Source organism: Carlito syrichta, unplaced genomic scaffold (assembly GCF_000164805.1).
Source record: "Carlito syrichta isolate Samal-C Ts95f unplaced genomic scaffold, Tarsius_syrichta-2.0.1 Scaffold288018, whole genome shotgun sequence".
Taxonomy (NCBI): domain Eukaryota; kingdom Metazoa; phylum Chordata; class Mammalia; order Primates; family Tarsiidae; genus Carlito; species Carlito syrichta.
Genome location: NW_007232114.1, coordinates 188,084 through 201,925, shown reverse-complemented (window position 1 = coordinate 201,925; position 13,842 = coordinate 188,084). Strand labels below are relative to the sequence as shown.

Sequence of the window (13,842 nt, the reverse complement as noted above, 5' to 3'; positions counted from 1 at the left end):
AAAAGAAATAAAGATTAGGATTTTTCTTTCTTTTAACTATTCCCATGAAGGACGCCTATGTATTCCATAGCAAATAGGTGTAGTATAACCTTTTGGTGAACTTGAACTTATTCTAATTTGTGTCATAAAACTGAAACACATTAATATTTTATTTTTACATCTGGACTTAGTGACTCACAAGAGACTGAGCATATTCTATCTTAGTATTTTTCAAAATATAATCCAAGGTCTATCTGGATGACAATTACCACTGGTATTTTTTATGATATCAGTCTAGATCTGTGTACTCAGAATCTCTAGATCAACTTGAGAGGAGAGAACTATATTTTTGTAAGTTTTCTATGTTATGAAATTTGAGAACCATGGTTTTATGTCATAATTACATATGGTACACATGCCTCCATTTCCTCATTGCACATTCATTGTAGACGTTACGAACTGATCATAGCATTCCTTCCTACAGAGCCAATATAACACCACACAATTATATTCATCCCTGTATTTAGGTAGCTGGTGTGGCTTGCAAGATAAGTAGTCTCTCCTGGAACTATTCTACATACACATTGCTATTAGGCAATATTATCTTTAGGAGCACAGCTAAGGATTTGGAGACAAATACTGGTATTATTTAAGTTGCAAATAGTGGTCAAATTTTTATTTTTCCACAAAGGATTTGACATAAGACCTAAAACAGAGTAGAAAGCAAGTCAGAAACCATCAATATATCAGCTCTTGAAATCAAGTTTGTGATAACAAAAGGCAATTGGTGATAGGAGAAAACATAAGAAGATGTAGTAATTTACAGGATATGGTAGAATGAGGTCATTAAATAGCTCTCTATGATAGCTTCTGAAGGCTTGAATGTAGATAGTATAAATTTTATTAATAATTATGACCCGAAACACCCAGAAAAAGATTAGTCTTATAAGGGCCTGTGTACATGAGCGACCCCAAAGAGTGACCTTTACATATATTGTATTCAAGTCATTATTATTTGAGAAAGTTCCCTGACCAAGGAAGCTGAAGCAAGAGAAGTACTTGAAATGTATGTTCTTAGTTAACTGATAATATTTACTGGAATAATTTTCAATCTTAGGATTCCAGATACTCATTTTAACTACTCTATTTATGTTGCTTTATTTTCCTACTACAATACCATTTATTGAAGGTTTTAGTACTAATCACGTTTGCACATTATTGTGTCATCATACTCTACTCATAAAAATCAATTTTTTTGCAATATAACTCTATTTTTTATATAGTGAATTTAGAATTAAATGAGGAAGTTTAATTGACATTTAATTGAAAAATACATAATTTTTAAAATTAAATGACATGTTTCCATTTGTATTCCGTGCCTTTGATGTTGGGTGATTCTTTCGGAAGCAGAAGATCAAAAATATTAAAACAAATATATTTATCACTTTTCTGATAACTGTGCAAGGCTAGGATCTGCAAATATTCAGATTCTCACTCTTTGTGGTATAAAAATGATGACATTCTAAAGTCATCTAAATAAGTTCTTTTACAAGAATGATTTTGACCATTTAAAAAAATTTACCATGTTAACATGATGATGTTAACATGAACATATAATAATAAAATTAAGTTAATATTTTATGTCTTAAAAAATGTAGTCATTGTGGAAATCTGATTATTTTCCCCATTTAAAAACTACCTTATTTTCTATGTAGAATAGTAATAAAATTAACTTTGTCATGGGACCGTGTTGACCTGATAGACTATAAAAGGTACTTCAGAGACATTTTTTAAGGGAATTGCCTATGGCAAAACATGCCATCAATTTTATGGCCAAATTAAAGCAATTTTTCATAACATCAACTCCAAATTTACTCTTTTCCTTACTGGAATACTTGGAATAAGCATGGGAGTTGGAAACAGAAGGTATGACTTCTAGTCTTGGCTTATATTTAGTCAATTATGATTATAAAGCAAAATCAGGTACTCAACTAAGTTGGCCATAGCTGCTCATGTTATGATCTTATGAACTTCTGGAAAACAAGTTCTTACCACTTATGGGGAGAAAAAATGGAAAGGATTGGTTAAAATAAAGGCAAAGACTTTTAAAGATGGCGGTACTTCACATTTGTAGTATTAACATTTAACTATTTCATTGACAATAATATTTTTGCCACGCCTCTTTTTGTAAACCATTGCATCAAAGACCACAATGGTGTTTCATTTAGAAGCAGTCTGAGCTAGGAAAGTACAATGAGTGTGTCTGTAGTTTCTAATTATGACTTATTAAAGGAAACAGTTGAACTTTGTTTAACTTTTTTGACAAGTTCCAGGATATCTGACTCTCAAACTTTACTGTAAAAATACTATTTTTATTTTTATTTTTGCTTTGGGAATGCTACTTTAAAAGCAATTAATTCTTTGCTGAACAACCTCATATTTCTAGCTAAATGTAATTAACTGATAGTGTGTTGGAATTAATTTGCCAACTTTGTTAAGTAACTTCTTTATAGAAAAAAATCTGACAGCTTCTTTGCTTCTGTTTTAAGTTTGATATTTGACAAACAGAATTCTGAAGTCTGACCAATGAGTAAATGATGGCTTGGTAGGGCTTGGTAACCTAACTATATCAAAGAACATACTTCTTTTTCATAATTTTTAATGACAAGCACTTGAGTTTTCTTTAACTACACTAATGTCTTCTACTTAAGTATTTCTAAGTAGTTATAGCTTGCTTATATTCATAGTATTAACATGGGTTCTTGTCTAAGAGTAACTTGTAATTATAACCTTATATGTTAGTTTCTTTATTTCTAATGATTCTGATTTACTACTTTATCCTCAAGCACACAGTAATTTAAATGAACTTTTATTGAAGCATTTTCTTATTGAATTGTTACTTTTTAATAAAGGAATATTATTCAGTTTTACCCACGTTCATTTCACCTCTTGATAATCTATAGTCCCTTTTTTTATCTCAATAAATGAGAGAGTATGTATAATTCAAGTTCTATTGATCCAGATTATAAGGGAGGTAAAAGAGGACTTGCAAATTAATTTGATTATATCTTTTTAAAATTTCCTATCTACTGTGTTTGTATTATGCATTTGTTTTTGTTGACTATAGTTAATTTTGTCTTCTATCGGGACTGTCAAATCTTATTAGTCCAACCCTCTTGAATAGCTAGGAATAAAGACTTTACAAACTTTAAGTAATATCATGACAAGAGTCCCTAAATTGCCATGCATTACACAAGTGGAAACAAATTAATTAACAGTAAAGAATAGAGTTGTAGAAGATTAAACAATGTAGAAGAGAGCACTGCTTATGGTTTGGATTTAAGAAGAATTTCCAAGGCCTCTATCATTCACTGACAATGGCATGGAAATTTGTTTGAAAGCAGTTGTTTCTAGCTGGTTCTTCAGAGTTTTCATGGATAGAGTTTATCATTCTCAAGACCCTAATATATCAAATATTAAAGATAGATAAAAAGGGGATCTCAATTAGTGAACATGTCTGTCAAAAGATCTAACTCCAATTTTTGTGGGCATTAATTTTCATAGAGAGGTAATATTTTTCCTGAGGAATTTCCCATGCTTAATGTACTTTCCAAACTTGGATGTATTTGAATGGAAATCTGTTGTTTTAAATTGAACATCCCTCTGTCTACTCTCATATTGTGTTGAAAACAATATTCAGGGTTGTCAGAAGTAAAAACAATAGGCCTGAAATAGGTGACTACTTTGTTTTATACATATAATTTTTAGGTTTTTGGAGAAGAATTAAAGAGCTATTTTACTACCAAAAATTATATTGATATGTGTAAAGGGTGTGAATAGAAAACATTAACAGATGAAGTATCTGGATTTTTAGAGAAGAAAAAAATCTGAAAAGTAATTAGGAAGATGTAAATGAATATTATATAAACTTTTTGTGTACTTGCTATTTAAAAAATATACATAATTAAGGTAACTTTAGGATAAAAAATGTCACTGTGAGGTGTCATCATATTTTTCTTCTAAATCATATGATTATATAAAAGTTTATCTCAATAAAAGAGATTCTTCTTGTGTTATTTGAATAAGATTTTATTTGTACAACCCAAAGACTATTGAATGATATCCTATTTTGTTAAATAGTGCTAGCTCTCCAAAAGTATACAAGTTCCAAAAATGAATTTAAAACTCCAAGAGGATTCATTGACAATTCGGCTTTTATATTTTCGTCCTTTTTTTTTTTGCTTACTAATACTCCAGTTGTGTTGGTGACTATTCAGGATTCTAAGAGTTAGCCTCCTAACTATTGAGAGGCAAGAGCTGGTGGTCTGCACTTTTTTCCCTTAACTATTCAATTCTCAGATATTGATCAGTGGAATAAAGTAATTGAACAACTAGGAACACCATGTCCAGAATTCATGAAGAAATTGCAACCCACAGTACGAAACTATGTAGAGAATCGGCCCAAGTATGCGGGACTCACCTTTCCCAAGCTCTTTCCAGATTCCCTCTTCCCAGCGGATTCTGAGCACAATAAACTCAAAGGTATGCTCATTAATGATGACTTGAGAACCACTATGTGGATGGTGGCTTGGTGTTCTTTCTCCCTCTCTCCCCCTCTTATTTTTAGCTGATACTTAATGATTGTACATGTATATGGGATACAGGGTGATATTTTGATATGATGTGTAATGGTCAAATCACAGGAATTAGCATACCCATCATCTCAAACATGAGGAGAGGAATTCCTTAAAAGATCATTCTTACAAAGAGGTGTGGCCAAGGATTTTAGAATTGCCTGGATATTCAGAAGGAAGGGTGAGAATAAAATGTGTGACAGTGGTGTGAGTTAACTATTTCATGAGGGTTTATTTTGAATCTTAAAATTATTTTTTGAAGTATAATTCTAAAAGACCAACATGATATACATTGAAACTCATTGTTCTAATCCTCTTTATTACCTGACAATATTTTCAACACAAGTTTTCAGTTGCAAAATCTTGTAGGTGCAAGTGTTGGTATCTGAGTTTCTATTATTTGTATTTTGTGGACCACCTAACGACCATTTTTTCCCCCTTTTAGAGTAGTAAATAAGTTTTCACTTACATGTTTTTTATTCAATAAAGACACTTTCATTAACAAGTAATTCTTTCTACCACTTTGTGGTTAATATACTTGAGTAATGTTAGGAACTTAAGTAATGTTAGGGATGGAGGGTCCAAAGGGGGCACAGTACCACCTGAGTCAGCGTGCCCAGAGATGCACGCTGGTAGCCAGAGATCCGAGTAACACAAAGATTTACAACACACCAAGAGATGGAGGAAGAAAAGATTTATTTAAGAAAAGATCACTTTCCACAGACAGGAAAAGGGCCGGCACTCAAGATGAGTGTGGCATTGAAGGCTGGGGAACTGGGTTTGTTTGTTTGTTTGTTTGTTTGAATTTGCATTATTTTGTTCCTTACCAAAATTTATTCCAGAATAATTTTTTTTCCTGATCATGCAGTTTTTCACTACATTTAACTGGATGATGTATGCTGAAACAACAGAGAGACAAATTAGGCCAAGTATCATGTGTCTACTTCCTCTGCTATCATAAGAGGAACTTGGTATATTTAAAGCTCTTGGAGAGGAGTTTGGGTCAAGGAGAATATTTAAAGTTGCACTTTTTGATGTAGATAACAGAAATCACAAGTCTTGTGTCTTGACATCATCAGGCACTGGTATCTCATGACTCCAGGTAGTCGACTGGAGGCTGGTTACAGTAAACTATTAACAACACATCAAGCCCAGAAGCACAGATGCCCCCTTTGGGTGGATGATTTGTAGACCTTGAGGAAGAGAGAGGGTCTGCTTTATGATTACAATGGGCAGATACTGGTCATGTTTGAAGGATCTGGGTTTTTGGAAAGACAAAGTCAGCAAAGTTAATCTTTATCTAAAGTATGCATTCTTCCAGGACACAGCTTTTACTTTCTCATTATTGTGTTAAGATTTAGGAACAAAACAAAGTGACTTCTCTCTTTCAGTCCATCCTTTCAAGTAACACACATCAATATCTTTATCCACAACATTGAGATAATAATGCTCTAGTCTCATTTGGAGACATGAAATAAGTTTGGCAATTTACATAATAAATAGTAATACCTAACTGGGCTCGGTGGCTCAGCCTGTAATCCTGTGCCTTTGGGAGGCTGAGGTGAGTGGATTGCCTGAACCCGCGGGTTCGAGACCTGCCTGGGCAGCGAGACCTCATCTCTACAATAAATCAAAAAATCAGCGTGGTAGCGCGTGCCTGTAATTCCGGCTACTTGGAAGGCTGAGGTGGAAGGATCGCCGGAGCCCAGCAGGTTGAGGTTGCGGTGGCTGGGAATGGCCACTGCACTCCAGTCTGGGCGACCGAGTGACACTCCAACTCAAAAATAAATAAATAAATAAATAAATAAATAGTAATACTTAACTTATAATTTAGGGTACTCTTGAAAATCTGATTTTAAAATACGCCTGATATTTCTGCATTTGGATTCAACTTTTGCCGATGTTCTTTAAAATCTGTGTGACCCTGAGCAGATTACTTACTTTTTCTTTATCTATTTTAACAAATGAAGGCAGAGTGTCTATCTTACAGAGTTGTTGGAAGGATTAATTGACTTAATAATTTGTCAAACACTTAGAACATCTCATAGTAAATATTCAGTGACTGTAAAATAAAAATAATTTAAAAATGTATTTATAAGTTATCAAAAAAAACTTAAGACACATACATTTTAAACTAAACCTCAAAATGTTAAGTGGACAATTACCTACAAATTTTACTTACAAATTTAGTCGAGAAAGCTAAGGTAGACTTAAATGAGTCAGAGAAACTAAAATGTGGTGCTAATATTTTCTAGGATCTTTTCATCACCTCCAAACTTTTATCTAATTGATTTCAAATGTGCAACATTGTTTCTGTGTTCTTGACCCTTCTATTGCACAGTTATATTTCTCCCTTCAGCTGCCTCTGTGGACTCTGAATGGCAGTGGACTAATTTATTACCAAATCAACTGCTTTCAAGATCAATGTTATGCAGATTGAAAGAGAGCTAACATACCAAGTAGAGATCTCATAGAATTTAATCCTTCTTGATATTAATTGAGATAGCAGGTAAAAGTAATTCCTTCTTATGAAGACACTTGTAATGATACAGAGAACAAAGCCCTCATTAAACTATTGAATGAAATCACAACAGAAAAATGATTAAGTAAAATATCATGCTTCATAATGCAATCCCAGCTGTCTTGAGTTTATTTTTTAATACAACTACAATTATACTGTTTATGCAAATGGTAAACTAGTTTACACATTTAGTATTTAATTTTAATTTCTAATGTAAAATTGACCAATCACAAAGACTCATAATACATAAATAACCAAGGAGGTGAATTTATTCTACTGTATTTGGAAAACAGCATAATAGATTTGCTTTCCAATGAAATATAAAGCATTGAAATATTTTCCCATTTTGTTTTCTACAAACAGTATTGATTATTATTTGCAATGAGATACTTTGGTATTGATATAGCTCATGCCATTGATGAAGAGCCTATTCCAGCCCACATTCTTGCTAAGAGCAGAAACATTGATGGATTTGATGGTAGTATTTAATGGTAGTGGAGTACGTGAGTTTGAGTATAAAATTAGTTACAAATCAAAGAGTTTGTGAACCAATGAATGAACAAACACAGACCTGTTAGGTCATTAGGAGACCAATGGCAATGAGAAAGATTAAATATTGAATTAATGTTTAAGTATTTTTGTTATTCTTGTGAGCCTCAGAGTTTTTGTGTGAAAGTAATGATAATAATTACTAGGATTGAGTTTCCTAGGAAAATTGTTACTAGAAATAAAAAGTCTTCAAGTCTGATTTAACTAGTGATTTTTTTATGTTAGTCCAGACATCAGATGGTATATTTATTTCTTTTCTTTTTTTTATTATAAAGATGTGGGGTACAATTCAGGGCTATATATACAAATGTTTATTATGCAGGTCAGAAGGTATATTTATTAAAATGTAATAACACAAGAAAATACTTACAGGATAGTTAAAAATAATTGTTGCATTTTAACAGAGTAAGGTCAAAGTTAAGTGAAAAATACATGAACGGCACTGGAAAAAAATATGCCTGCAATCAGGGTTGCCAGTGGAGATAGGTGGTATTTTCTGATTTTTATATTTTATATAGTTTTCAAATGCATACAATAAACGTAGTTGCCTTGATCTGAAAAAAATGGTTAGATAATAAAGATACACATCCATAGATTCAAATATATTGATTTTTTAAAAAATCAATTTAGATTTTATTCTCTTTACTTGAAATTTTACTGTTTATTTGGAATACACTGAGTATTTTCACTGTTCAACTTTCAAATCAGTTAGGTAATAGTATTGATTTAAGATATTTCCTATTTTTGTTAAAACTGTATATTATGCAAAATTTTATATATTCTAGAGATTAAAATTAATGTGTTTTAGCAATGTTATTAAATAAATATGCTTACTGATTACATATAATTTTATAACTGTCACTGCCCACAACCATAAAGTTAATGGTTAATCCATTAGTTAATCCATTAGTGTCTGGTGTAGTGTTGGAATAACTTTAGTTTCTAGCTACTGGATTTCATCAAATCATGCTTCTGTTGAGTAAAAATGCCTGATGACTACAGAATGCTAAAATAAAATTTAGTGGTTGAATATTATTTCCATCACATCAGTTCTTCAGATTGCTTTTATGTATACAAGAAATTTGTACTACCAAATCTCTTAAGTCAATTTGAATACTCAAATTGTGGTAATTCCCTTGTATGAATGACATTATAAACACACACACACTGATTAATTTCAAACAGTCACCCACATACTTGTGGAATATCATGCATTTGTACTTCCATTAGTCTTTATCCTTTTCATCCTATGTTCACACAGATTACTTTGCTTATACAAAATTTCTGGGTTGATAAATTTTACCTAAAAATCTGAGTAAATAATTATATAGTCTTAGCATTATAGCCTTCAAAGAACCCCAGATGAAGCCTTAGGCTTAAAGATACAGAAACAGGTGTAAATATGATGTTTGGAAGGAAGGTACTACTTACTTTTTTATTTTCTTAATTTCTTCTCTATCTAACAAATTTTCTTACTAAAATAAAAATCTTACTGGTTGCTTTTCTCATTCACTGTTTCAGCCAGCCAAGCCAGGGACTTGTTGTCGAAGATGCTAGTGATTGACCCAGCAAAAAGGATATCCGTGGATGACGCCTTACAGCACCCCTACATCAATGTCTGGTATGACCCTGCCGAAGTGGAGGCGGTAAGGCATAGGCTTCTTTTACTTTGCTCCCACAAACAAATCATAGCTCATGGTGAAAACTGAATAGGACTAGAAGCCAAAAGAACACACAAAGGACTTTCATAAAATGCATAAGTCAAAAGCCTATTATCCGCCCCTCTGACAGGTATTTTTTTCAACCTATGTTTTGAATACATTTCTTTTTCAGGACTACCATGAGAGGGGGTGGTTTAGTCCAACAAACCTCAGAAGTCCGTGGCACATTTCTATTTATTTCTGTGAAATTTCTGATGCTTATGTTTCCTCCTGTGTGTTAAACCACCAGCCTCTCCTAATGCAAACTTAGTGGTAGAAAACACAATGGAAGACAAATTGCTTTGCTTCTATTTTCTTGATAAGATACTCACCATTAGTAAAATGTGGTACTTAAGAACATTTCAATAAGAAAGCTTTTACAGGACCATTGGTACCTTTTGAATATCTTGCACAAACCAGATGAGAAGAAGTAGGTATTTCAATAAGGTCATTACTTCAGATGGATTCTAAATTGAATATTACAATATGAAATAAGATGTATCTCCGCATCTTAAATCCAGACACAGTCTAAAAATCTTCTCAGAAGCATAACTCTTTCTATTTTAAAAATATTTTTCAACCACGTAATATCTTCTATCCAATCTCTTTCTTATATCTTTACCTCTCTTCTTTCTTCTGTATGGAGCCAGGGCTGAGCAGGACAAAGGGGTATTGCTATTGCCCATGTGCATTCTATAGACCTCCTGAGAAGAATTCCTTTCTGTGCTTTTATATTTTACTGCCAGCAATGTTACCTTCTCCCATAAACATCAGAATCTTCTCAAACTCTTAGAATACCTGTGCTAAATCATCTCATTTTCTTAGACATAATAACTTCAAATTTATTTGCTTCAAGTCCTTAATATTCTATTTGAAATATTTGTTTGTTTTTCTTATACCCATCTCTGCAGCCCAGGATATTTTTGCTTGAAGATATTTTTGCTTTCTTTTAGTTTTCTCTACTTCATCATGTGCTTGTCCATATCAAAGGAGCTAGAATAAGGGAATGAGAATCCTGTCATTCCCTTATTCTTCTCTAGAGAAGTAAGATGTGAAAAGTGGCAATGAAGACTGGAACTGAACTTTACAAACACAATATTCAACAAGCACCTTTTCAAAATGTAACCCAATCCTTAAACATTCACAAACTTCAGAGAAAACACTTGCATGATAGATGAGTTTCCCAAGTATGGAAACTGAGGTGCAACCATTCTGTATGACATTTCCTTAAGATCTGCTTTACTAATTAGTTTTACAATGATATTGAAATTTCAAAGTACTTCATATTAATTTTTAGTCCATTAATTTAATTTGTATACAATAAAATGTTTATAACTAAATACTTCTGAATTTAATTATAATGTTCTTAAAGCTAATATATAGTCTTACAACTAAAATATAGAACCTCTTTCAGTCTCTCACACTTGGGAAATACTTTCAAGATGTCCTTGGAGAATAATTAAGTATAGAAGTAAGAGAAAGTATGTTGTATATGTATATGAAATTTAAGTATAAGAACTTTATCTTCATTGAAATTCAAGAAAATGTTTTGGTTATGTTGATGCAAATTTTAGATAAATATAAGTTATTTGCAATTGTTTACCCTCATTTATCTCGATAGTGCAAAGCATGAAGCATATTTATTTATTTTTACATCTAGCTTAATGTGTGTAATCTGTTTTTAATGTGCTGTGGCCTAGAGTTTAATTAGAGTCATAAAGTCTGCATTTGTAATTCACTTGTAATTATGTTGCCTATAAAAGAGATAGATGCTCAGAATCTATAACATATTACTGTATAGTATCAATGAGTTTTTCAAACATTTATTTTAACTTTTTATGAAAAAAATTTTTTAGAATAAAAGATACAATTTAGAATACTAAAACAGTTGAGCCTTTTACTCAACCATGTCAATATTGTCTTGCTGGGGCATGGATAGCTGGATAGGATATATGATTTTAAGGGAAGGATCTGATGGAGCCTGAAGGTCTAGGAAAGGAGATCAGTTACTACACAGAACAAGCACGCATTGGACATCTAGATGGGGATCACTGATTATATAAGGGTAAACATGTCTTCCATATAGACATGTAGTGAATAGCTTGGGATCCTGATCCTAAGGCAAGAGGAGTTTATTACTCTATGAAATGTATTAAGAATCACAACTAGGAAGAGACAGATCTTGAAGGTGCTAGAAGCAGCAGTCAGCTAAGCTTTCTGCAATACCTTTTTTTTTTTATTGAGAGTAAAAACAAAGAGTAGTTTACTTAGCAAAAGCGACAAGGATAGTACACTCCAAAGAAAAGAACAGAGTGGGCCCGAGCTGAAGAATAGCTCAAGAGCCTGCAATATCCTTATAATTCGTGTTTGTTATTGCATGTGATAATGTATTTAAAATAAAATGACCTTTCTTTATGAACCCATGCCAAAGCTATAATGGAGTGCTATGTCTTATGACAGGGCTGACAAGCCTATTTTATGAAATAAATGTTTTTATAATAAATGTCTTTGCTGGGCACGGTGGCTCACATTTGTAATCCCAGCACTTTGGGAGGCAGAGACGAGAGGATTGCCTGAGCCCCAAGGTTTGAGATCAGCCTGGACAACATGGAGAGACCTTGTCTCTACAATTAAAAAAAAAATTAGTCAGGTATAGTGGCGCATGCCTGTAGTTCCAGCTACTTGGAAGGCTCAGGAGGAAGGATCACCTGAGCCCAGCAGGTTGAGGCTGTGGCGACCATGACCATGCCATTGCACTCCAGCCTGGACGACGGAGTGAGACTCCAACTCAAATAAATAAATAAATAAATAAAAATAAAAATAAATGTCTCTATAATACATGTCTTTACAGTCCAAATAAATGGAAGTATCTATAATCAGAATTTTCACAATTAGATGTCATCAAAGAAGTCCAAGTTCATTTGAAGTAACTCACATGATGTTAGGGAAAGAAAGAAATTCAAAGATGAAAGGGAAAAAAAATAAGTCTCACTGGAGGGAAACAGAGGCAAACAGACAAGGGGTAAAGGAGAAACAGTAGGAAAATGTGATGTTTATAGGAAAAGAGTAGACAAATGCTGTAGTGTTCTAACCTGTTGATCATACTACAAACTATCTTATCATGTTTCCAAAATGATTAAAGTGCCAAGTTCAAAAGAGAAGAGCATATGAATGTTGTCATAACTCTAAGGGGAAAAATTAATCATGTACACATGAATTTGAAAATTTTAAAGGTTGGATGTCAAGCTTGAGTCATCTATCTGTGTAATACTACGTACATATTTTGAAGTAACAACTGCTCAGATTATTAGTAAGTTCTTATTCAAATAATGCTTAGAGTGAAAAAGGGTGGATCAAAATAGATCACACAAGTTACACTTAATGTCAGTGCCTTTTCACAAAACAATTAGAAGATGCTCTCAATCTGGTTCAGCGTTCATCAAGAGGGCAATGATATTACACCCAAACACAATTTATTGAGTTGTTTACATCTTCATGGGTATGAAAGAGGAGTTAGGTTTAAATTTCTCCTCTGCCCCTTACTAGCTGGCCTTGGTTATGTTTATTTCTGCAATGTAGTTTTCTTTTCTAAGGAAGTTAAGAAAAACTTTTTTCTTGTCATATTTACAACACAGTATTCTGAGAATTTCAAGAGTTAAGTACTTAGTACAGTGCTTAGTAAGGATCATGTAAATTATTCTTCTTCTCACTATTATTGTAGAACTTTACAAGCTTTTGGTATTAGGAATAGGTAGATGTATCTGGTATTAAGACTAGCCAGGAAACTGCCGAAGATTCTATAATTAAAAAAATAATAATTATAGAAGATGATCTAGTTCCCACATGATTTTAGGTCCCTTCCCCACTGTTTGACTTTGTTTTGGCTGATGTATACCCACCTCTACTTTGCCAAGTTGGAAAGAAGCCAGCACCATTAGTTTAAATCAAAAGAAAGACACATTATAGAGTCCACAAATCCTCATCATAACTCACTTTGGGAAACTAGAAGATAGTTGCAATTGTTTAGAGAACTCTATTTAATGTCTTCCTTGTTTCCTGTTGGAGGGAAATATGGAAGCAATGAGGCTCAGTTGTCTTGTTTCTTACCAGATTCTTGAGTTGGACACCCTGTGGGAAGTGTGACTTTCACCCTGCAGCCCCTCTGTAGGGCATTCTATAGGGCTACAGAACACACTTAAGGGACAATTGGGTGAACTCCAACCTAAGGAAGAGTTAATTAACTATGCCTCAGGGCAAGTAAGAAGAGGATTTATTTCTGTCAGGAACTCCAGAGCACTCTGAGAAAACCCCTGAGTGCGGCAGCCTTTCTAAATGTTCTTCTTGTAGTTGTGTGTTTTAGGGGTGGGAGGAGAGAGCAGGAGAGGGAGAGATGTGTTCAGTCATAACTAAAGACATTTGAAATTCAAAATGTTCATTATAAAGAAGTCAGTTAAAAACT

At 33.1% G+C, this 13,842-nt stretch overlaps 1 protein-coding gene across 6 annotated transcripts in view; it reads left to right on the top strand.

The window, feature by feature from the left end:
* The window catches only part of MAPK10 (mitogen-activated protein kinase 10), a 145,177-nt gene that overhangs the window by 83,755 nt on the left and 47,580 nt on the right, over nucleotides 1-13,842 (top strand). For all 6 annotated transcript variants that reach the window (XM_021710077.1, XM_021710075.1, XM_008053277.1 and 3 more), the window contains 2 exons: nucleotides 4,339-4,521; nucleotides 9,205-9,329. In XM_021710077.1, coding sequence (XP_021565752.1) covers nucleotides 4,339-4,521; nucleotides 9,205-9,329 — 308 coding nt within the window. The remainder of the gene's footprint in view (nucleotides 1-4,338; nucleotides 4,522-9,204; nucleotides 9,330-13,842) is intronic.